Source organism: Hippopotamus amphibius, chromosome 7 (genome assembly GCF_030028045.1).
Source record: "Hippopotamus amphibius kiboko isolate mHipAmp2 chromosome 7, mHipAmp2.hap2, whole genome shotgun sequence".
Classification (NCBI taxonomy): domain Eukaryota; kingdom Metazoa; phylum Chordata; class Mammalia; order Artiodactyla; family Hippopotamidae; genus Hippopotamus; species Hippopotamus amphibius.
Window position 1 is genome coordinate 95,024,349 of NC_080192.1, and position 24,895 is coordinate 95,049,243.

The following is a 24,895-nucleotide window of genomic DNA, read 5'->3' on the forward strand; positions in this document are numbered from 1 at the left end:
GGGTGGAAAGTAAAGAAGTAGAGACAGCAAGTGTAGACAATTCCTTCAAGAAGTTTGACTGTGGCAGAGAGAGATAGAGTGGCTGCTGGAGGAGGGTGTGATGGCTGCTCTCAGAGTTGACTCAGCCCCAACAGGGAAGATCATCTTGGTGCCTAAAAATGATTATTTGAACTTCTGTGAGTTCCAACTCTTCTTGTGCTTAGGGTCAATACCAATTCCCCAGAAAAGAGAGATGCTTGGGCTGTCAGGTCAGGGAGACAAGGAAGGGTGTAGGCACTTGAACTGCTGGTTGGTTGGCTAAGACGCTTCTCTTAAATATCACAGTGGCTGTGGCTAGTATCTTCCCTGAGGATTCCAGGAGCCCCCAAGGACTCTATTCTCAACTCCGACGTCATGTGCACTTGGCTACCAGTCCGCAGCTGGCCTCCATCCCAGCCTTCCATAATCTGCACGATCAATTCCTCCACATAGCAGAGCTCCAACACACCCCCTGAACACAGGAAATACATTATTGCACTTTTTAGCCCTGGGTTCAAGTCCCACCTGGCTCTGGCTGGTTGTTTTCTTTATTTAGCTTGATTGCATTAGCTTGATTTATCTTAAGGATGGCTCTATTGACTTAGGGAAGCAGTCTGCATTGTGGTTTTAATGTTGTGAGCCTAAGAAAGGAGCCAGATGTCTTCAAGGCAGACAGGAGCCACCTGAAGCTTTTCCAAGTTTATTAATACTTTCCCAATTGCTGAAAGACAAGTGGTAGCTTTCTCCAAAATCACAGTGACTCCATATGTAATGACATGACATTTCACCTACCCTTCCTTTTCTTTTTTTATAAATTTACTTATTTATTTTTTTATTGGCTATGTTGGGTCTTTGTTGTTGCAAATGGGCTTTCTCTAGTTGCAGTGAGCGGGGTGCGGGGGGAGCTACTCTTCATTGCAGTGTGCAGGCTCCTCTGTGGTGGCTTGTTGCAGAGCATGGGCTCTAGGCATGTGGGCTTCAGTAGTTGCAGCACATGAGCTCAATAGTTGTGGCTCACGGGTTCTAGAGCATAGGCTCAATAGTTGTGGCTCACGGACTTAGTTGCTCCACAGCATGTGGGATCTTCCTGGAGCAGGGATCGAACCCGTGTGCTCTGTATTGGCAGGCGGATTCTTAACCACTGTGCCACCTAGGAAGTCCTACCCTTCTTTTTCTATCATGCACTTAACTTATATATCATATCAACATTCCGTCAACTCTCTCCTATTTTATAATGAGATTTTTGCAATTACTTGCATTTCTTTCTCTGTCTTGACTGCCAGGAGGATCATATTTTGGTTTTATTTTCAGAGACAGCAACCTTCTTAATTTTCTTTTTTCTTTTTTTTTTTTTTTTGGTCGGCGTATTCATTTATCCACTTTCTTTGGCTCTTGTTTTTACTTTGCTCATATTTTATTTTGTTCCCATATATGACATTTTTGGAAGTTGCTATATATCTTTTTTGAAAATGAGGTAAAGAATAAATAAAAATCAGTAAATGATTATGCATCCTTTTGTTTTGTGAGTTCATTCTGCTTTCAGCTTATTCTCATTTGTGGTATAGGAGTGATCCTTAACCTGTTGTCAGAGATAAACTTGCTATTTCAGTGAAGACTTCAGACAGGGGTGTGTGTGTGTGTGTGTGTGTGTGTGTGTGTGTGTGTGTGTGTGTGTGTTATAGCATAATAGTTGAGAAAGTGAGCTTTGAAGATAGACTGCCTGGGTTCAAATCCCAAATCTACCACTTACCAGTTGAGTGGCTTTAAGCGAGTTCCTTCATTCTGTGCCCCTCAGTTTTAATTATGAGAGTAATAATATTTACCTCATAATGTGATTGTGAGAATGATATGCTAATACATTAATATATGTAAAGTGCTTAGAACAGGTGCTCAGTTAATATTAATGGTTATTTTTAATGTGGGACAGGTAGGGAGGTGATGCTGAAAATCCAGGTCTTTCCTCCTGGGACCTTAGCCAAATTGTAGAGAAGAAAGAAAGGGCTGGGCAGTGGTAAATGGCTTAGAGATCACCCAGCTTTGCCCAGCAGGCCTCAGTTTCCTGGTGGAGACCCTTGCTCTACACACTCTCATCCTAATTTCCCTGCTTTACTGGTGAGACCAAAAAACTCCAGAGGGAGCTCTGTCTATTTCTCAGTCTAATCCATCTCCTCAACTTTTAATTCCAATGGTTTAATTTTTTTTATTCTTAGACTTTCAATTTGGTTTTTTGTTATTATTTATCAATCAGAGTCAGTTTTTATTGTAATAAAGTTATATGTGCTCATTGTTAAAAGAGGCAAATAGTCCTAAAAGGGATCCTGTGTTCTTCTCCCCAGAGAAGTCACATTCAGCTCTTTCAGCCGATTGTTTGGGATTTACTGCTCCATTTCTAAATAAGGCATTTGTGTTGTTGTTTCTTGTCTGCTTGTTAGTTTGTTTCGGTGGTCTGCCTCACACTGCAATCCCACTATGGAAAATAAGGGCTTAGTTCTCTTTCACTCTCCTGCCCCACCAGTCACCCCTCCTGCCTCATACTCCATCCTTCCAATAGTTATCTCATTTAATTAGATTGATTCAGTGTTTAGATTGTTGTGATTATGTAAACACCTTTGATTGCTGGGCCATGTAATATACTAAGAACACTTTTCCTTTCCTGTAACAGTTTTTGATTTCCATGGAGTCAATACTTGCTTTTCTCAGTTGTGTAGTTTTCTATGAATTTATCATTCATTTAATCCCAACCCTGTGACAGTTGCCTAAACCTCCACTTAGCCTGTTCAGACACATCTGGTATCCTGCCAACTTTGTCTTTTTCTTATTAACTCAGAGAGGTTCCTTATATATTCACAATACAAATCTTTTTCTAGTTACATTTCTTTCAAATATATTCTCTCATTTTACATTTTGTTTTTCACTTTTAGTGACATGTTATGATAAATACATTTTATGTATTCAAATTATGAATGTTTTCTATTTTTACACATTTTGTGATTTATGAAAATATTCCTTACTCTGTTCATAAGAATATTCTACATTTAAAAAAATGTTTGTTTTGCATTTTCAATCTACTTAGAATTGATTTCTGTGTGGCATGAGGTAGGAACTCGATTTCTCCTTTTTTTTTTTTTTTTTGGTATGTTAATTGTCCTAGCCCCATTAAAAAATTTTTTTTCTTCTAGTGCTAGTGAGATATAATTGTCATACAGCACTATATAAGTTTAAGGTATACAGCATAATAACTTGACTCACGTACATCATGAGATGATTACCACAATAAGTTTAGTGAACATACATCATTTCTTATAAATATAAAATTAAAGAAATAGAAAAAATAATTTTTCCCTTATAATGAGAACTCAGCATTTATTCTCTTAACAACTTTCATATGTAACATACATCAGTGTTAATTATATTTATCATATTGTGCATCACACCCCCTGTCTCCATTAACCACAAATCTGATCTCTTTTTCTATGAGTTTGTCTGTTTGTTTGTTTTAGAAGTATAATTGACCTATAACTCTGTGTTAATTTCTGGTACACAACATAGTGATTCAAAATTTCTATACATTTCAAAATGATCACCACAATAAGTCTAGTTACCATATGTCACCATACAAAGATATTACATAACAATTGACCATATTCTCCACATTGTATATTTCATACCTGTGACTCATTTATTTTGCAGCTGGAAGTTTGTACCTCTTAATCTTGCTCACTTATTTCTCTCCTCTCCCTACGTCCTTCTCCTTTGGCAACCAGCTGTTTATTTTCTGTATCTGTGACTCTATGTTTTGTTATGTCTGCTTGTTTTACTTTTTAGATTCCACAAATAAGTGAAATCATACAGTATTTGTCTTTCTTTAACTTATTTCACTTACATAATACCCTCTAGGTCTATCCATGTGGTTGCATATGGCAAAATCTCATTCTTTTTTTCTGGTTGAGTGATATTCCGTTGTATATATACCACATTTTCTTTATCCATTCATCTATTGATGGGCACTTAGATTGCTTCAATATCTTGGCTATTGTATTAATAAATAATGCAGCAATGAACATAGGGGTGCATATACCTTTTCTTTTTTTTTAATAAATTTATTTATTTATTTATTTTATTGGCTGTGTTGGGTCTTTGTTGCTGCACACAGGCTCTCTCTAGTTGATGCGAGCGGGGGCTACTCTTCATTGTGGTGCACGGGCTCCTCATTGTAGTGGCTTCTCTTGTTGCAGAGCATAGGCTCTAGGCGCATGGGCTTCAGTAGTTGTGGCACATGGGCTCAATAGTTGTGGCTCATGGGCTCTAGAGCACAGGCTCAGTAGTTGTGGTGCATGGGCTTAGTTGCTCCATGGCATGTGGTATCGTCCTGGGGCAGGGATGGAACCCGTGTCCCCTGCATTGGCAGGTGGATTCTTAACCACTGCATCATCTAGGAAGTCCTATTTTTTCTAATTAGTGTTTTCATTTTCTTTGGGTAAATACTCAGGAGTGGAATTGCTGGATCATATGGTGGTTCTATTTTTAATTTTTTGAGGAATCTCCATACTGTTTTCCGTAATGGCTGCACCAATTTACATTCCCACCAACAGTGCATGAGGGTTCCCTTTCCTCTACATCTTCACCAATACTTGTTATTTGTTGTCTTTTTGACAATAACCATTCTGATGGTTGTTAGGTGATACCTCATTGTGGTTTTGATTTGCATTTCCCTTATGATTAGTATTATTGACCATCTTCTCATATACCTATTGGCCACCTGTGTGTCTTCTTTAGAAAAATGTCTGTTCAGGTCCTCTACCCATTTTTTAATTGGGTTGTTTAACTGATGTTGTGTTGTATTGAGTTCTTTGTGTATTTCGGATATTAACCCCTTGTCGGATATATTGGTTGCAAATATTTTCTACCATTCAGTAGCCTGTCTTTTTGTTTTGTTGATAGTTTCCTTCCATGTGCAAAAGCTTTTTAATTTGATGTAGTCCCATTTGTTTCTTTTTGCTTTTGTTTCCCTTGCCTGAGGAGATAGATCCAAAAAAGTTTTGCTAAGACCGATGTCAAAGAACATAGTCTATGTTTTCTTCTAGAAGTTTTATGGTTTCATGTCTCACATTTGTTTTCAACCCATTTTGAATTTATTTGTCCCAGCTCCTTTTTTGATCATCCCATTCCTTTCTTTACTTATCTGTAATGTTTGTTCTGTTATGAATCATGTTGTTGTCATACAGTGAGTTTATTTCTTTTTTTTTAGGACTTTTATTGAGATATAATTGACATACAATAAACTGCACATATTTAAAGAGTACAATTTGATTTTTTTTTCTCATTGGTAATGTATATAATGGCAATCTCAATCTCCCAAATCATCCCACCCCAACACCCCCCCCCCCCATACACACACACATACACAGTGAGTTTATTTCTAAGCTCTCTTCCATCCCATTGGAATGGTCTCTTTGCCTGTCCCGTTCCCATCAATTCTCTCCTCCTCCAAGTCTTCATTGCTAGAGTTTTACAGTCAGTATTTGCCATCTGGTAGTGCAAGTCCTCACCCTCCTTCTTCTACTTCTCCCTCTTCAGGATTACCTCTCCTCTTGCCCTTTGCCCTTCCATACACATTTTATAAGCAGCTGGGCTTTTTTTGCAGAATATCCACAAAATATTCCCAAGTTTACAGATAAACTTGGGCAAATTGATCTTCATGATAGTGAATCTTCTCATTCTTGAACCTGATTTATTTTTAATCTTGGGGCCTTTACACCTATCTTTTAATGAATTCGTATTTTTACATCAAGGTCAAGACAAGTTTTTAACATTAGTGTCACAGCTTGTGTTTCCACATTCTGTAGATAATATGAGATTAGATCTCACCTTATACACTGTACAACTCCCATTCACCTCTGACTTTGAGTTCTTTTTTTGCTTCTGCAACTTGGTGATTTTCCTTTCTTGACTTCATGCCCACTTATATATTAAAAACGCTTTGATTATATTTTATTCGGAAGTTTTTTGTTTTTTTTTTTAGATATTCGAAATACAACTTTATTCTGATTCTAAATGAAAAGGAATGGGAATGACAGTAACAAACTGAACGTTGTGATGTGACCGCAGCAGTCTTCTATTTGAAACTCAAGGAGGAAACAACTGGGTTCCAAAACACCTAAATATTCAGGTCCAAAAAATGAAGGTTTTTTTTTTTTTTTTAACTGCCACATTCACTCCGAAACACATTCATCTCCTTCAGTATCCCAAAGATTAAGCACACGTTCTGCTCAGCTATATAATAAAGTGGCAAACACGCTGCACCACTGACATCACAGGACAGTTGCCTATAAAACTAGACTTCTGACACTGGGCTCCAGCTTCGCTTTCTCACAGGTCATCATCTTCATCTGGGAGGGCAGTTGTCTGAGCAACTTCTAGATTGTGCTCGTACTGTGCTGCCAAGGCTGGGTCCATGACCACCTCTGGCGGGGCGAGAGCAGGCATGGCGACAAACTCCAGGTTAGGGTCTCCGGTCAGTTTTCTAGCAAGCCAGAGGAAGGGCTTTTCAAAGTTGTAGTTACTTTTGGCAGAAATGTCATAGTACTGAAGATTCTTCTTTCGGTGGAAGACAATTGACTTTGCCTTAACCTTTCTGTCCTTAATATCCACTTTGTTGCCACACAACACGATGGGGATGTTCTCACACACTCGTACCAGATCTCTATGCCAGTTGGGCACATTCTTGTAAGTAACTCTCGATGTGACATCAAACATTATAATGGCACACTGAGCTTGGATGTAATAGCCATCTCTCAGTCCGCCAAACTTCTCCTGACCAGCTGTATCCCACACGTTGAACTTAATAGGTCCTCTGTTGGTATGGAACACGAGGGGGTGGACCTCAACACCCAAGGTAGCTACATACTTCTTCTCAAATTCACCAGTCAGATGACGCTTCACAAACGTAGTTTTTCCAGTACCACCATCACCGACCAATACACGTTTTAACTGAACTTGGGGTTCTCCTTGGGCAGCCATCATGATGTTACTTCCAGAAGGGTCTCCGTGCCCGTCTGACTGAGCTTATTCGGAAGTTTTTAAGTGTTTGGAGTGAGTCAAGGGCTTCCACTTGTGTGTTTAACATCTTTAGCTGAAGTCCTCCTTAACTGTCTCCCAGTTTCACAGACAAACCAGAGCTTTGGAAAGTCTGTGATGAGATGTTATGACTTTCTATCATTGGCCAGGTCTCTCTGGGCTAATTCTCATCCCTCTCCTTTGGGGCTTCCTTACTTGTATAAATTGTCAACAAGGGCACATCTACTTCTTCAACATTCTGATGAATGTTAAGAAGCATTTAATAGTAGTAGAAATAACCTATTAAGAGCTGACTGTTAAGTCTGCACATATTTTGTTAATCATTTCCTTCATGGATGGAAAAAATTCAGAAACATCTATGGTAACAGCCAAATAGTAGAACTTTTCTGGACTGCAGACCACAGGTCTTCATCCTCTCCTCTCTTTTCCCTCCTCGAAGTAAACAAAAATGTTCATTAACCCCAGAGGCTATCAGACAAATACCCATTGTGCTGACCTTGCTTGACTTCTTTTAGAAACACTGCATACTATTAGAAATAATTTGCAGAGCTGTGGTCCCAGCCAGCAACTACAATATCAGTTTTCAGCAAGCTCTTGCTGAGTAAGAAAACAGAAGATTTAACCACACTGGTAAGAACGTCAGATGTTTTACTTATAGGCCATGGGGTTGTGTTGCTGGCAGCCTTCTGCAGAAAAATCCCAAACAAACATACTTCCTTTCTTGATATGATCACACTTTACAGACCACACTTTCTCCCCAGTACACAGCACAGTCAAGTGAAATAACTCGTAGATGACTTGGGAAAGTTCTCTAACAGAGAAGGGGAAGCAGAGGATATTTCACAGAGAATTTAAAGCACTGTGCTATCTTAAGGGGAACAGAAAACAAAAAAATTAGAAGATAAATCTCTGTTTCTCAGTGGACCTGAGCGAATTTCTGCTCCATGGGTCTAGATCTTCATTTGGTATCAGAATAAATAGTGTTCTGAGAGTGTTCATAATTCTCAAAATAAAAATATGACAATATGTATACCTATGGCTGATTCACTGTGTGGTACAGCATAAACTAACACAACATTGTAAAGCAACTATACCCCAATTAAAAAAAAATAACCTGGGGAAAAAATGAAATAAAAAAATGTATGACAAAATAGTCCTATATGCCTGTGAAAAGATGATAAATCCTGTTCAAAACTAATAATGACAATGGAGTAAAAAGGTGAATTAAGAGGGAAATGGCCCTGTTGGAGAGAGATTACCTGGTGTTTGGAGGAGGAGAGGTTGAAGCAGCCCTGTCTGTTCCCCTCTTCCCTTCCAGGAAAAGAAGATAGTCCCTGAGCCCGAGGAGAGAATGATGGTTTGGGCTCCAGGAGTCTTAGGGACATTCAGGTAATAGAGTCCCTGCTTCTTTACAGGCACCCGGAGAGATGTCTCAGTCTCAGAGAATAGCTAGGAGGTAAACAGGAGGGCTGGGGAGGAGGGCGTACGTGGGTGCTAGGTGCTGGGGCTTCCAGCCCCTGCAAACACTGTGAACGCAACCAAGGAGTGGAGACAGCCAAGCAGCCCCCTCTGCGTGCTTGGACCATGAGCACAGCAGCGTGTGACCAGTGTGGGCTAAAGGCCAGAGAGCCTCTTGGGCAGTTCTGCTCTGTGTGAGGTTCCTCAGACCTTCTCATGACTTGAGGGGAATATTCCAGCCCCAATAACAAATAGGATGTAGAAAGTAGAGGCTCAGGGTAAGATGTTTGATTTAGAAAATAATCAGGTAATTTTTTACCCAAGTGTGGTGTTTGAAAACACATACTTGCCACCAAAGCCACTTTTTTGTCTTCACACTTAGATGCCAAGCATGGAGCTAAATATTCTTAAATATGCTTAATTCTTACAAAAATCATTTCAATGTACATAGTACTATCAATGTAGACATGGCTTTGAGGGGGAGCAATGTCTGACACCCTACATCCTAGAGGGCAAAAATATTTAAACTGTTGAAAACAAGGCAGTGTGTGGATTTTGTTCTGTAAGTAACAGAACATATGTAATGTAAATCACACTTCTACCTGGCCTTTGTGCAAAAATTGCCAGCTTTCCATTAAGATAAAGTATAAACATGAAGAAAAACAATGAGTACTTTCTTAGGAGAGGATGAACAAGATTCAGCAGGATCCTTGGTTTCGGAATGACTGACCTGCTCAAAAAAACGAGTATTTAGGGACTTCCCTGGTGGCGCAGTGGTTGGGAGTCCACCTGCCAGTGCAGGGGACACGGGTTCAATCCCTGGTCCGATCCCTGGTCTGGGAAGATCCTACATGCCACAGAGCAACTAAGCCCGTGGCCACAACTACTGAGCCTGCACTCTAGAGCCCGTGAGCCACAACTACTGAGCCCATGTGCTACAACTCCTGAAGCCCGAGCGCCTAGAGCCCGTGCTCTGCAACAAGTCACCGCAGTGAGAAGCCTGCACACCACAACAAAGAGTAGCCCCCCCTCTCTGCAACTAGAAAAAGCCTGCATGCAGCAACAAAGACCCAACGCAGCCAATAAATAAATAAATAAATATATTTTTTGAAAACCCGAGTATTTAGAACCATGACCATGCATAGGCTGCCCCCCATCAAAATAAAACACTTCAGTCATGGATCCTCCCCCCTTTACAGCTGAGGGAAATGAGTTGCAGAGAGGTTATGCCTCTGCTTAAGGTCACACTGCTGATAATGAAAGAGACAGGAATTGAACCCAAAGTCATCTGATTTCAAAGTCTATGAAACCTTACAGTTGAAGTCAATCCTTCCCTTTCCCCACCTCCCAGTAATGTTTTGACGAAATTCCTTAAGATTTTTTTAAATTAATTAATTTATTTATTTTATTGGCTGTATTGGATCTTTTTTGCTGTACGTGGGCTTTCTTTTTAGTTGCAGTGAGCGGGGGCTACTCTTTGTTGTGGTGCACAGGCTCCTCATTGCCGTGGCTTCTCTTGTTGCGGAGCACGGGTTCTAGGCACATGGGCTTTAGGAGTTGCAGCACATGGGCTCAGTAGTTGTGGCTCACGGGCTCTAAAGCTCAGGCTCAGTAGTTGTGGCACACGGGCTTAGTTGCTCTGCGGCATGTGGGATCTTCCTGGAGCAGGGATCAAACCCGTGTCCCCTGCATTGGCAGGTGGATTCTCAACCACTGCGCCACCTAGGAAGCCCCGAAAAAATTCCTTAAGATTTGACCACTTTAAGATTATTCATTCTGCATCAGGGAAAAGAATTGCATCTTGGCCTTTTGCAATGACATTCCAGATTGGAAACAAGAGAAACAATCACAGAAGCTGCACTGATATCCCTAGAGTTTTCATTCCTTCTTTCTGGAAGGAAGGTGGTGTTGGAGGCACATAGAACTACAATGTCTTCAGCATACTGCTCCCAAAATGCAGTTTCAGAGCTGCTTGCATCCCCGCCTCCCCCCAGAAGCAGCCAGACGTCCTCCCGCCCACCCACCATGTGCTGGCCATGTGCAGTTAAGCTGCCTGTCCCTAGCACCTCTGCGGGGTGGTAACAGCTTGGGCCTATCAGTAGTCAGCTGCAGAAACCTCACTGCTCATCAGCACCCCTGCATGTCAAGCTAGAAATAGCCCTGGAGCTTCCATGTATCTTAAAGAGCAGAATAAGGGTGGATGTGGGTAATTTTTTTTTTTTTTAAAAAGCTATTTGGTACTAAACCGTTTTTCTTTTAGGCTGTGTACATGAGTTCTTTCCCGTGTCGATAGAGCCTATCCATGTTTGGAGAAAGGAGGCCTTATGCTTCCAGCCAGGACACAGACCTGGGCCGGCAGCCTAGCAGCCCCACTGTCGGCCATCCCGTCCCCCTTCCCCTGCAGGGAAATGGGGTGGCTCCTTTCTTCTTACTGACGGTTTTGGTTTTAGATGTCCTCTTACAAATCTCGCTGCTCTTACTAGGAGACAGCCCTTACCAATCTGAGAACTGGAGGTGCTGGAGTGACTATAAGGGGGTGGGTGCGTGGGAGGCAACCAGTGGGTCACAGCGTGAGGCCGTCAGCGTGGGCAGCACTCCACCTCTCTGCTTTCTGATTGAACGCTCAGTGCGGGTTCCTTCCACACCCTCCTTCGTTCGGGTCAGTCTTCCTAAGAACGTGAGGATTCCTCACTGGCCTACCTCCTCCTTGGGGCCCCTTTGACACAAGCTTTTGCCAGCGTTCATCATCAGGGAGAAGAGCTTGGTTAGATTTCAGCCCCTACTTACCTCCTGGCTGGGTACCTTGTGGAGGGGGCCACCTGCACAGCTGTGCAAGCAATCCCTTGTCCTCTCTGCTCCCTCCTCCTGCCAGTTTAGAGACGGGTATTTCTCACATCCACTTCTGCTTTCCACAGTCCATTTCCCCAAGGTCAAAGGATTAGCTGCATTCTACGAACCCTCTCTCCTGAGCAGTTTTCATCTGAGAGCTACCAAGAAAAGAAGAGCCCCTAGATGCCAAGGATCCTCATTACAAGGGAGGATTATTACCAGGTTGTTAGCTCAGGCACCTGTCACAGAGCTTGCAATTTTCACACACTGTGGGACATTAGTCACCTAGCTCTCAAAATGTATTATTCCCTGATTCTCCTATAAATTCTCCTTTTAGGTAGTAGGATATAATAAGTGTCGGATAAAAACAGAAGAAAGACAATTCTAAGTCTTGAATAGACTGAAAGCCCTTTATTCATTATTTGTTCATCAAATATGCATCAAGTGCCCATTGTGTGCCAGGAACTCTGCCAGATGCTAGATTACAAGCATGAACAAAAAAAGACATGATTCCTGCCCTTATAAAACTGACATAGTGGGGAAGAGAGAGGTTAAACAAAGAACCTACAAATACATATAATTACACGTGTAAAAGTTCTATGAATGAACAGTACTCACTGCCCTTGAGGACAGAGAGTATGTCTTATTTGTCTTGGCATTTCCAATGCCTGTTACTTAGTAGGTGCTACATGAATGGCTGTAGAATCAATGGATGGATGGGTAACTACAGAAAAGAAAGAATGATTGCATAGCAGAAGAACCATTGAAAAGTACATCATTACATCATTAATAAGAGGTTGTGAGGATTGAGAGCCGTTACTACTGGGCAGTTTTCTCACCTTGGTTATTAAACTTCCATTGTAATCTGAGATGATCAAATCTCTCTGCAGGTCAGCTGTAAATTGGAGTGGTACACAGGGTCCCAGGCATGCAGTATCTCCTCAGACTTTGTTTGTTACTCTCTGAAATTCTTTGACTAAATGTACATTTCTGGAAACCGAGTAATTTAAACAGTCCTTCAGTAAGGACAGGCAAAACCTGCTGCAAGTGCTGTGTGATTTCTTTTACCTTTAGTCTTCATAGCCTTCTTTAGGTTTTCCTCTGGGCTTATGTTATTGCGGTCATTTCTGAAGCTCTGATTTCTATTTGTTTTGACTGAAAACTCTGGTTACAAGATACTGAAACACACTTAAAGGAACTAAAAAAACTGGCATTATAAAGAAAGAGGGGAAATCTCCTAGGAGTGTCAGTTTAGAAAGTAGACATATTGATACTCTCTCTCTCTCTCTCTCTGAAGTCATGATTCTCCTAATCTCTTCTTTACTCTGCTTATCTTCTCCATTCTCTCTGTAGGCTGCCTTTCTCTGCAAGGCTCTTGTTAGGATTACACTGAGTCTATAGATCGAATTGGGAAGGACTGACGTAGTGACAATATTGAGTCTTCTATCCATGAGCATAGAATATTTCTCCATTTATTTAGTTGTTTGATTTCATTCATCGAGTTTTGTGTATAGATCTTGTGTGCATTTCATGAGGTTTATACGTAAGTATATCTTTTGGGGGGTACTAATGTAAATGGTATTGTTTGTAACTTCAAATTCTACTTGCTCATTGTTCATATATAGGAAAACAATTGAATTTTATATATTAGCTTTGTATCCTGCAAACTTGCTATAATTACTTGTTAGGTCCAGGAATTTTGGGGTCCATTCTTTGGATTTTCTACATGGGTGCTCTTGTCACCTGTGAACAAAGACAGTTTTATATCTTCCTCCCCAATCTGTATACCTTTTCTTTTCTTACATTATTGCATTTACAGGGACTTCCAGTATGATGTTGAAAAGCAGTGGTAAGAGAGGCCATCCTTGCCTTGTAGCTGATCGTAGTGGAAGGTGTCTACTTCTCACCGTTAAGCCTGATGTTAGCTGTAGGGTTTTGTAGGTAGTCTTTATCAAGTTGAGCTTTCTTTTAACACATCATTTTTTTCTGCCTTTAATTACAGTTATTTCTGTTAGCGTCTTCCTTCCCTTGACTTCAGCTATTCTCATTGGGTCTAGTGTAAGGGCTGGTTCCTATCTATTCTTGGCACTCAAGGACCTGCCTCTGTTCTTTGGGAATATACCCCATAGGTAAGAAGCTCTGGAGTTCCTTGCTGAATCATAGAGTCCTTTGGGACAATCGCTTCTTCACTGTGATTAGTCACCTCTTCCTAGAACACTCTATTGTAAATGAGGATCCAAAGGGAAGTCTGTTGTTGTTGTTGTTCTCCAGGGGCTGAAGGAGATGGGGCTGGCCTCCAAAAGCTAAGATGTTTGGGAGCACTCCAGTGGCTGAGGATGTGGGGGAAAACTGAATGGGATAGAGGAGTTCCTCCCAGACATCCAACCCCTGTGGACAGCATATGAATTAGAAGATGTACAACTTGAATCTAAAATAAAGGACTGTTTTGAATATTCTGGTTGTCGAGCCTGTGCCTGGCCAATTAAAGTAAACCATGGTACCTATCTCTTCCTGCTCTAGTCAGTAGATTTGTCCCATTTCCCTAGAAAAGGGGAAAAAGCCCCAGGGAAAGGAGATAGGAAGAGGGAAAAGAAACATTCTGTTTTACTCTGCACATAACCAGGGCATATAACATGCACAGCTGTGCAGAGCGTGGCCCACCAGAGCCAGTTACCAAATGACTGCCACATCAGGGTTGGTGGCTGCTGTGTGCTGAACCTTGGCCAGAGAGTGGGTGCCACACAGGTTATAGAATGTCTAACACCACTTCACACCCCCTCTCCCTCTGCAACAGCCACGTAGGCCTTTCGTCCCCAATATGCCACGTTCCTTCCCACAGCCCAGACTTTGCTCATGCCGCCCCTTCGTCCTCCGTCTTCCTCTCCTCTTCACCTAGGTGATTCCCGCTGCTCCCTTATTTTTAGCTTAAATATTGCTCCTCAGACAAGGCTTCTCTGTAATAGACATCCATGGCACTGTGCCCTCTCCTCCCCAGCACGTCGTACTGTAGCAATTTTACATGTGTCCGATCACTGTCTCCCACACCGGAATGTGAAGTTCCCCAAAGGCAGTGACTGGGTCTGCTCTGGTTCATAAGGCAGCTCCTGCCCAGCACAGTGCCTGGCACCTTGGAGGCCTGTGGTCAATATTTGCAGAAAGTCTGCATGCTTGACCTTGAGGCTAGGAGGCTAAGCAGGCAGCCAGTATTGGGGGATGGAGGGGAAGCTGATGCCAAGAAGGGAGTGTGCAGAACCAAAATCCAAGTCAAGATGTGGGAGATTGTGGAGCAAGGTCAGAACCCAGAGAGGAGAGGCCTATGTTTAGGAAAACATGGAGGGGCCGCAAAGCAGCTCTAGGGAGGCAAAGAACAAATGCAGAGGGTCAAACTGAGAGCGATCAAAGTGGGGAATCGCAGGCTACGCAGGCAAGTGGGAGAGGTCAGCAAGCAGAGGCTGCTGCCCAGGGCAGCTTTCTGCGTGCCCGGGTGGGCAAAGGTTAAAGACCAGGGAGAATGTGATTAGAGACTGTCTAGAGCAGCTCTCAATCCTGGCTGCACATGTGAATCACTGGGGGTATTTTTTAATATGAAGACCCCAGTTCCCATGTCCAGAAATTCTGACTCTCTGACTTTTGTTTTTAGCCTAAAGAGAAGGAGAAGCTATTGAAGATTTTAAAGGGGTGTGTGTGTGTGTGTGTGTTGATGTTTATTTGGATAACAGATTGGGGAGAACAGTTGGAAAGTTATTAGGCATGTGACTCAAGAATAGGTATTTTGCAAAATAAAGAAAAGAAATACAAATATAATGTGGTGCCCCAGATGGGATTCTAGAATAGAAAAATGATATTAGGTTAAAACTAAGTAAATCTGAAAAATGTATGGACTTCAGTTAGTAATAACGTATCAGTATTAGTTGTGACACCTGTTGTGACAAATGTTCCACACTAATATAAGATCTTAACAACAGAGGAAACTGAGTGCTGTGTACATGAGAACTTTCTGTACTATCTTTGCAACTTTTTTGTAAATCAAAGACTAGCTTAAAATAAAAAGCTTATTTTAAAAACAAAACAAAAAACCAAAAATCAAACAAAAAAAATAAAGCATCAGGAAAAAAAAAAGAACAGGTATTTTGCAAAAGTTTCCCATACATTTAAAATATGCAGTAGTGTTGGGAACCACTGTTCTAAAACAATGGTCTTTAATCTTGGCTGCACATTGCATTCATCTGTGGAGCTTTTAAAACTGTTGATACCTGGACCTCACTCCCGGGAATTCTGACTTCATTGGTTGTGTTGCCTGTGCATGGGGATTTTTCAAGACCCCTCCAGATGTTTCTAATATGCCAGGGTTGAGAACCACTGCCTTAAAAACTTGCCTCTCAAAGTGTGGTCTGAAGACCAGCAGTATAGACATCATCTGGGAACTTGCTAGAAAGGCAGAAACTCATCCCAGACTTACTGACTCAGAATCTGCCTTTGAAGGAGATTTTCTGGAGGATTCTTGTATATATTAAAGTTTGAGAAGCATTGGTCTAGAGAAGTGATTCTCAAAGTGCGTTCCTTGGAGCAGAAGCAGCACCAGCACCTGAGAATTTGTTAAAAATGCAAGTTCATGGGTCACTGAATGGGAAACTCTGAGGGGGGCGTTCAGGATTCTGTTTTAAGAAGCCATCCAGGTGATTGTGGTGCATGCTAACATTTCAGAAGCATAAATCTAGAGGGATAAAGCAGTATTTCAGAGTGAAAATCCACTAGGGAATCTGGCCAGCTAAGTATTTTAGAGGTTTAGGGTTTAACTCACTTCCCTAAACTCTGTGTGTAAATTTGGCTTCCAAATCCAAAAGACTGAGCTGAATAACAGTTTGTCTTATGTGAGACCCACCTTCCTCCCATCTTGGGACACATCCGGTCAGAGCCGTGCTTGACATTTTTCTCACGGTCTCTCTGATCTCCCACTCAGGATCCCTGCCAGAGGCTGCACTGACTCCTGCTCTAAGACTGACTTGCTGACGAGTTGCATATGAAACAAAGAAAAGATGGGGCAGAGCAAGAAGGGAAGGGGAACAGCACAGCTGTGGAGACTCAAAGGCTCAACCCAAGAACTAAGGAGGCAAACACTTGTCTGCTCACAGGAAGTGGGTCTTCTTTGTGGCCCAAATGCACAAAGTGAGACCTGGGGAATTGGGAGAGACCATTGCAGTTGAATTAAGGAAGGAGAGTTCTCCCTACAGGTGCATTTCTCTGGTTGCTCCCCTCTGTGTAACACTGTGCAGCCACAGGGGTGATTTGTCACAATGTATCCAACTCTCTTCTTGTGCCTTAGGGAAACTTTGGGCAGACAGCCAGCTGTGGTAAGAGTGCAGATTTTGACAGTGGAACAGGGGGCTAACATCTCACATTAATGAGATCAGGATTTTCCCTCTGTTCTCTGTTTTTGTGGATTTTCAAGCAATGTTCAGAAGGATCTGTGAATGTGCTTCAGGGACAGGATAGAGGGTTGAATCTCCACTGGAATGTTTAATATGGTACAGGAAGAGGTTTTGTGTCCTTCTCATCCTTACCCCCTTATAGGAAGTGGGGGGCTCCTTTGGTGAGACCCTGTAAAGATATAGATACTTTGTTAGCATAAGAAAGGGGTCATATTAATGGAGGTCATATGTTTCTGTGATGGGATCATTGAGATATTATTTTGAGGTTTGTTCTTGCTATTTTTTTCCTCCCAAATTCCAAGGAGGTAGCTTGAGTTTCCTTCTGGCAGAAAAATTTTCCAAAACTTGGAAATAGGCAAGAGAGAGTAGTACTAGATGTTAAATGCAGTGCTGGACTTGACTTTCTAATTACTAAGGCAATTTTGCAACTCTGTAGGGGTGAGGTTAACTTATAGATTTTTATTTTATTTTATTTTATTTTTTAGATTTTTATTGGGTAGAGACACAATTTCTGTCCAGCAGAACAGATAGCCCCCCAAATCATGGCTTTTGGCCCCATTGAACATTAATCAGTTTCGTATCTAACCCAGCAATTTACTAAGTTGTATTGGATTGGCCAAAAAGTGCCTTCAGCTTTTTAAGTAAAAATAAAGGACACATTTTTCATTTTCACCAAAAACTTTATTGAACAGCATATACACCCTTTTGTTCTGCTACCTTCTGCCGTTTTTCAGGCAACTTCATAATTCCATCTTCCCAAAACTTTTTATCTTTTTGAGTAAAGAACTGCTCCAGATGCCTCTTACAGTCTTTCAGGGAATTGAAATTTTTTCCATTAAGAGAATTTTGTAAAAATGGAAATAAATGGAAGTTCAAAGGTGCAATGACTGGTGAATATGGCTGATGAATCAGAACTTCCCAGCCAAGCTGGAACAGTTTTTGCCTGGTGTTTAAAGAACATGAGGTCTTGTGTTACCCCAATGGAAGATTATGCGTTTTCTGTTGACTAATTCCGGACACTTTTCGTCTAGTGCAGCTTTCAGTTGGCCTAATTGGGAGCAGTACTCATTGGAATTAATTGTTTGGTTTTCCAGAAGGAGCTCATAATAGAGGACTACCTTCCAATCCCACCATATACACAACATCACCTTCTTTGGGTGAAGACTGGCCTTTGGTGTGGTTGGTGGTGGTCTATTTTGCTTGACCCATGATCTCTTCCATTCCACATTGTTGTATAGTATTCACTTTTCATCACCTGTCACAATTTGTTTTAAAAATGGAACATTTTCATTACATTTCAGTAGAGAATCACATGGGGAAATATGATCAAGAATGTTTTTTCACTTAACTTATGTGGAACCCAAACATCAAAGCGATTCACATAACCAAGCTGGTGCAAATACTTTTCAATGCTTGATTTGGATATGTTGAGTATGTCGGCTGTCTCCCGTGTGGTATAACGTTGATTGTTCTGAATTATTGTTTCGATCTGATCACTCTCAACTTCAACTGCCCTGCCCAACCATGGAGCATCGTCCAGTGAGAAGTCTCCAGCATGAAACGTCTCAAACCACTTTTGACATGTTTGACCAGTCGCAGCACCTTCTCCATACACTTCACAAATCTTTTGGTTCATTTCAGTTGTGTTTTTACCTTTCTTGAAATAATAAAGCATAATATGCTGAAAATGTTGCTTTTTTCTTCCATCTTCAATATTAAAATGGCTACACAAAAATTCACCAATTTTGGTGTCTTTTTTTAAATGCACACTGATATGACAGCTGTCACATACAGTCTAACAAAACTGTTTTGAATGAAGTTAAAGACAACTAAATGCTACTAGAGCCATCTTATGGAAAAAACTGAATGAAGCTTTTGGCCCACCCCCTATACAGATACGAGATTCTCAAGTGCTCTTTGGACCAGATTTAATGTCTTACCAGTTCTGTCATAAATTGGAGTTGAATGCAGTCTTTGACATGTGTTCATTTCATATTTACATGAGAGTCATGCTTTTAATATTTTGAAAATTTTACACTCATTCAAAAATGGCTTATATTACAGACAACCTCTTTTTCTGGTTTTTGTTTTTCAAAAGACTGAGCTTCTCTGAGTTTATGCAAAGTAGGGAGGAAAACAAGGCAGAAGCAGGGAGACAGAGTTGGGAGATTCCCCAAGACTGGGAAGGTGATGGGCCAAGAGGGCCTAAAGGTTATGTTGACCCCAGGCCTACTGTCTCACAGAGTCCAGGAAAAGTAGCAGGATTTCCAGAGGGAAATGCTGAACAGGGCACCTAGGAGGCTAGGACCTAAGCGTGGCGTTCCCAGCCTCCACAAAGATCCAAGTACAGAGCAACAGTTCTGATTAAAGTCATTGCTTTGAAGGCACCTTGAAAGGGGACCAGCATGAGCTAAACATCTGAGGGTTGTTTTTGGATTTTCACACCACCCTAAAGGTATTAAGATCTCCAATAATGACTGAGCTCAAATTTCCTGCCAGCCCAAGGGACCAGAGACTTAGAATCAGATGTAAATAAAGCAAATTAATGTGACAGTTCTCAGGTCCCTAGATAATGGAATAAGATTCCCGCCTGCTCCATTAGCAGGAGAAAGATTTGTCCTATGACTTGAAAGTGTTTGAAAGACCCGGAACCCTCTCACCAAGGGGAGAACAGAACGACTGGTAAGGACGTGTCCCTGGTCCCCTGGGGAACCTGATCAGCCACTGCAAATCCATCACCAATGCTTGAAAAATAGCTCTAACCTTCCTGCGGGGCAGCAACTGGTCCACTGAAAGGCAGGATCAGTCGAGCTTGCGGTCACGGTAATCACTCTAGGGTGATTTGAGAGAAGGCTTGCAAGGGTCCCCTGAGCAAAAATACCAACCTCAGCACCTGACCTTCCTCAGTTCATATCTTTATTCCTTCAAGTCTTCAGATTTTCAGACTTCAGTACACGTATTTCTGGGAAACCATGAACCTGAATGTTTGTATTTAGTGTTTCTAGGTATGTTCAATGAAAATACCTGGATCAGAAACATCTGGGGAACTTGATAAAAATGTGTATTCCTGCACCCTGCCCCATGCCTATTGAAGCTGGTCCTCTGGAGTTGAGAAAGGGGGCAGGGTGTCTGTATTTTTAGCAGGTGTCCCAGGTGATTCTGATGGGCTCTCAATTCTGAGACCTTCTGGGGTGGAGTTAGGGGAAGGGCAACAATTTGAAAATAACCATGTCACTATCCCAGGGGGGTCAAACCGCAAGGAATAGCCTCCAGCATCTATGTGACTTCCACCTGGTGTGAAGGGTCTGTGCGAGCGTGTGAGCTGATTTGATTTCAGTGGAAGAGGAGGTCCTAATCATCAGGCCTCTCAAGCCTTGCTATTCAGAGTGCGGTCAGAGCAGCCGCAGGGTCAGCCTCACCCTGGAACTTGTTAGAAGCGCTGACTCTCAGGCCCCGCCCCAGCTCTGTGGACTCAGAATTTGCATTTTAACACAATCCCCTGGTAATTCTCTTGCATATTAATGTTTGAAAAGCACCGGCTAAGGCGAGTGAGGACACTGAATGGTTTTGTGTGTTGTAGCAGATGCCCTCTCCAGGCTCGGCCAGGAGCCCAGGTCTGCTCCTCTGTGTGGTTCTGGGGCTCAGCCAGGGCCTCCCACCGGGCATCCAGGACCACCCCTGTCTCTGTGCTTCGGACTCTCCACCAGGAAGGTGAGGTCAGCATGGGGCTGCCGCAGCTCCCTGGCTCGTCTTCCCGGGCAGCCGGGAGCGGTGCCCATCTGCTCTTGTGGCTGCAGGGCCAGACTCCCTGGAGCGGCAGAACTGAGAGGTGGTAAGAGCAGTGAGAACTTGCACCCTCATCCCTTTGGTTGCAGCTGTGTAGGCGAGAAAAACAAAGGAGGTGCGGGGGCGGCATCTCTTAGCCCTTCCCCTGCAGGCTCCCGCCGAGTTTGCTCCTTCTGAAGCCGGTCCTGGCTGCCCTCCCGCTTGCTCAGCGCTCACTCACACCGTCCTTCCTCTTCAACGACGCCTGCCAGAAGACTCGTTACTCTGCTCCTAATATGTGGCTGGCCAGGGGCCAGGGTCTGGCTGCCGACAGACTGACTAATCGCTTAGCCAGCGATGGCATCCCCCTCCACGAGCAGCAGCTGGCATCACCTCGCTGCCCCGTGGGCGTGGCTGGGGCTGCTCTGGCCGTGGCCTTCAAAGGCTTCTCGGCTCCATTCTCTGTGAGTCACCACTTTCCTACCTCCTCTCTCCCTTCCTCTTTCTTTATTCATCTCTAATTTCTTCTGTTGTTATTTCTTCCCATCCCCCCTCAACCCATTGTCTGCATCTACACATGGATGTACTTCAGCATCGCCGAAAGCTACCCTCCTTTAACCCCCCATACCCTTCTAGCCACTGCCCTAGTTTTCTCCCCCCCAACAGTAAGACTTCTTGGAACAACAGTCTTTGTGTATTATTTATCATTCCTCCTTTCCATGTGTTCCTTTACTCACTGCAACTTGCCTTCTGTCCACACCCAAACTGCTGTTACAAAGCACCCCGTGCCCACCATGGTGTAAATCCAACCATCACTTCAGCCTTTCCATCATACTTGACTTATCAGAATTTGATACAGTGACACACCCTGATTCCTTGTCTCCCTCTGCATCCCAGACTCTGTTTCTTCCTAGCTCCTTGGCTGCTTTTGTCAGCTTCCTCTTCTGTGCGACCCATAAATGTGTCAGTCTATCTGCACTCAGCTCTGGGCCCTCTGTTCTTTTTTCCCTGCCTTTTTTTTTTTCCCCCTAAAATTTAGGGCCTAAATGACTTCATTATAGAAAAATAAACTCATTTTTTTTTCTAGAGCAGCTCAATGTGGGCTGAGATTCATCCCTAAAGAACAAGCAAACATAAATCTTAATTTCTAACCGCAATAAGTACTTTGAAGGAAATATTTAAATATCGAGCCTGGTAGAGCACCTAATTCATGCTGATGTCTACTGGGGGAGGGGGAGGCCTCTCCAAGGAAGCCACATTTAGGCTGACACCTGAAAGATGAATGCGAGCTGGGCAGGTGCGAGACAAAACAAAACAAAAACCAGCAAAGGCTAGTGCTGATGACATCCACGTTCCTACCTCCAACCCAGACTTCTTCTCTGCACTCTGTTTATACCTTCTGGACATTTCCATGGGATTGTCTCTCAGGTATCTCAAACTTATGACATCCACAACAGAAATTCGGATTTCCTCACATGTACTTGTTTTCCTTCCGACTTCCCCTCCTTCAGTACATGGCTTCATTTTCCACTCGTTGCTTAAACAGAAACCTGACCGTTCTTACTATCCCCTCACTTTCCCTCATTCCCCAAATACATCCCAATGACAAGAGCTGTTATTTCTACCACTAAAACATATCAATAATCCATCCCCTTCTTCCATTGCCACCAACCTGATTTGAGCCACCATCTTCTGTCACCTGGATGACTGCAGTAGCATCTCAAACTGCTCTCCTAACCTACCTGCAGGCCATGCCCCATCCGTTCTCCATGCGACAGCCAATGTGACCTTTAAAAGTTGAGACGTGCTTCCCATGTCACTTACAATACATGCTCTGTGCACGCATGTGTGATCTGACCCCTGCTCATCTTCCCAACCTCAGCTTGGGCTCCCGTCCCCTCACTCACTGCACTGCACCATCATGGCCATCTTTCAGTTCCCCAAAGCCATTCCACTCTCATGTGCTGCTTGTCACAATTGAGGTGACGAAGACATATCTTTTTCTCTAAGCCATTGAGTTCCCATTCTCTGGAGTCCTAGAAGCTTATCTAAGCCAAGTTGGAGTTTCTCTGGTGGTATCTAACTTCCTTGACGTTTAAGTTGTATCAGGTCACTGGGTTGGTGAAGGCCTGTTGGTCTTGAGCCACCCGACCATGAGGGTGTCCACTGAGATATCCTTTGTTCTCCTAATTGTAGGCCATGGAAATATGTTGGTCATCACTGAGGTGAGTTCCTGGTCACTTTGCCTCTTCGTGAGTGGTCCGGGCTCTCCTTGTGGCTTTCAGAACTGTTTGTCCAGACTCGCTGCACAGCTGTTTCTTAGCTAGGGTCTCGCTTCCTCTTCCCACAGCCCCCTCTCCCATCAGATCTTCAGGACTGACAACATCTCTGGCCTCTTCATGTCCCTCCACTGCCCCTTCCAAGGCCTGGGGTAACTTTTCTAGTCCAGAGGAAACACTGATCTTCTGAAACCCTATACCTCTCAAATATTTTGGCTCTGAATGGAGTCCGTACAGTCCCCTAAGGGCCATAGGGCTATTGGAAACCAAAACAAGAAGACTTCTTTCTTTCTGTTACATCTGCTGTAAAGCAGTGAGTACCAAGAACCTTGGCTTGAGGGATGGGCAAAGGGGTGAAGTAATAGCAACAAAAAACACCAGTAAAATTTCAGGAATATTATTCTACCCCATTTCTTCAGTGTCCGCCTCTGTCACTGTATTAGTTAAAAACAGCACCAGTAGTGAATGGGTAGGTGGTAGATGATAGATGGAATGATAGATGGAGAGAGGGGGAGAGAGAGAGAGAGAGATAGTTTCAGGAATTGGCTTACACAGTTGTGGGGATAGCAAGTCCAAAATCTGCATGGCAGACTGGAGACCCAGAGAAGAGTTGATGTTGCAGTCTTGAGTCCAAAGGCAGAATTTCTTACTTCTTAGGGGATCTCAATCTTTTAAGGCCTTCAGCTGATTAGGTAGATGGGCAGAGAGAAGGAAGGATTGGCATGTGCTTTGCTGGTGTCCGAAGCACAGGCTTATTCTGCTTTGTAGGTGATCCTATATATCTCAGTCCGTAATGGTGTGGAGTTAATGGAAAATCAGGTAGACCCCTAGCCCACCTGATTATGACAGCTGTCATAGCTGTGGAATTCCTGGGCCAGTCAGTTACCAAGTCCCAGCCATGCTCCTGAACCTCCCAGATGTCCAATTGTACAGGGATACAACCTGCATCTTCTAGCTATGTCTTTCGAACTACATCTGTGTAAGCATAACACATTCTCAGATACCTTCTATGCAAAGAGGAGTATTATTTGTATAGCAGTCAATATATAGTCAAGAGATGCAAGTAGGAGCTGGGGGCCAGTACTTTAATAATCTCTGGAAGCAAAAATGGGAATTGAAGTAGTTAATAAGAGCACAGGCAATAGCTACTGGGATTCGTTTACAACCACATGACTCTCTTCAAGGTCCACTCTGCTTCCAGTGCTTTACCTTAAATCCTAAGGGGCTACACTCATTCTGTTTATGTTACACATTATGTAACCAAATAACAAGAATCAGGCAATTGTGGTTTCAGATTTCACTCAGCCTCTTTCATACCCTGCTCAGCTGGTAGTGATATGTACAGACAAGACTAATCTAACACCCTGATGTCTAGAACACAAGCAAGTGTGGTAGGGATGGGAAGGTCATAAGTGTTCTGTGAGTTCTTGAGGAAACAGACGGTCTGATCAGATGATTATCAGCTCTTTCACTCCTCCTCCAAGAACTGAGTTGAAACATTTTTTAGAGTGTGTATGTGGCTTTTTTTATTATTATTAATTTTACATTCTAAATGTTCCAGGCGTTGGAAAGAATTGTACTAGACAGATTTAAACATTCACAGGTTGATGGATGAATGTGGTTTCCCCTTTGACCATGTAGGGGCAGCGGGTATATTTGTGTTCTGTCCCACTAAAAACTGTCAGTCTTTATTCCCCTTCCACTTTCTTCCCCCAAAACTCTGAAGACTAAATCTAGGTTCTATGAAATAGTGTAGCTCTAATACTGAGATTAAAAAGTCAGTCAGTTTTCATTTCCTGGGTGTAGGTTAGATACTGAACTATTGAATGGTTCAGTTTTTAAGGTAGTTTTTACGATCTAGAGAACATTTTAATCATCAAGTACATTTCAAGTTACAAGAACAGCAATAATAACAAAAGATGCAAAATAACTGAAATCTGTTGGTTAAGATAATTATAAAACTAGTCTAGAAAATAAAATATGACAAAACTATCTGATTTTTATAAATGGCATTTTTTTTTACTTGTTCAAGTGCTGAGG

At 42.6% G+C, this 24,895-nt stretch overlaps 2 protein-coding genes across 2 annotated transcripts in view; one reads left to right on the forward strand and one right to left on the reverse strand.

Annotated features, from left to right (window-relative positions):
• Positions 1–16,441, forward strand: part of LOC130856475 (basic salivary proline-rich protein 3-like) — a 123,074-nt gene extending 106,633 nt beyond the window's left edge. Inside the window, exon 6 of the mRNA XM_057740837.1 lies at positions 16,343–16,441. Within this exon, the coding sequence (XP_057596820.1) occupies positions 16,343–16,366 (24 nt within the window). The 3' untranslated portion in view covers positions 16,367–16,441. The remainder of the gene's footprint in view (positions 1–16,342) is intronic.
• On the reverse strand, positions 6,373–7,076 carry LOC130856474 (GTP-binding nuclear protein Ran-like). Its single transcript, XM_057740835.1, has one exon. The coding sequence runs from the start codon at positions 7,039–7,041 to the stop codon at positions 6,388–6,390; it is 654 nt and encodes a 217-aa protein (XP_057596818.1). The 5' UTR covers positions 7,042–7,076; the 3' UTR covers positions 6,373–6,387.
• Positions 16,442–24,895: the final 8,454 nt, after the last annotated feature.

What these genes read in the sequence shown, in the direction of transcription:
- LOC130856474 (XM_057740835.1), bottom strand. Translation starts at nt 7,041, where the DNA reads ATGATGGCTGCCCAAGGAGAACCCCAAGTTCAGTTAAAACGTGTATTG.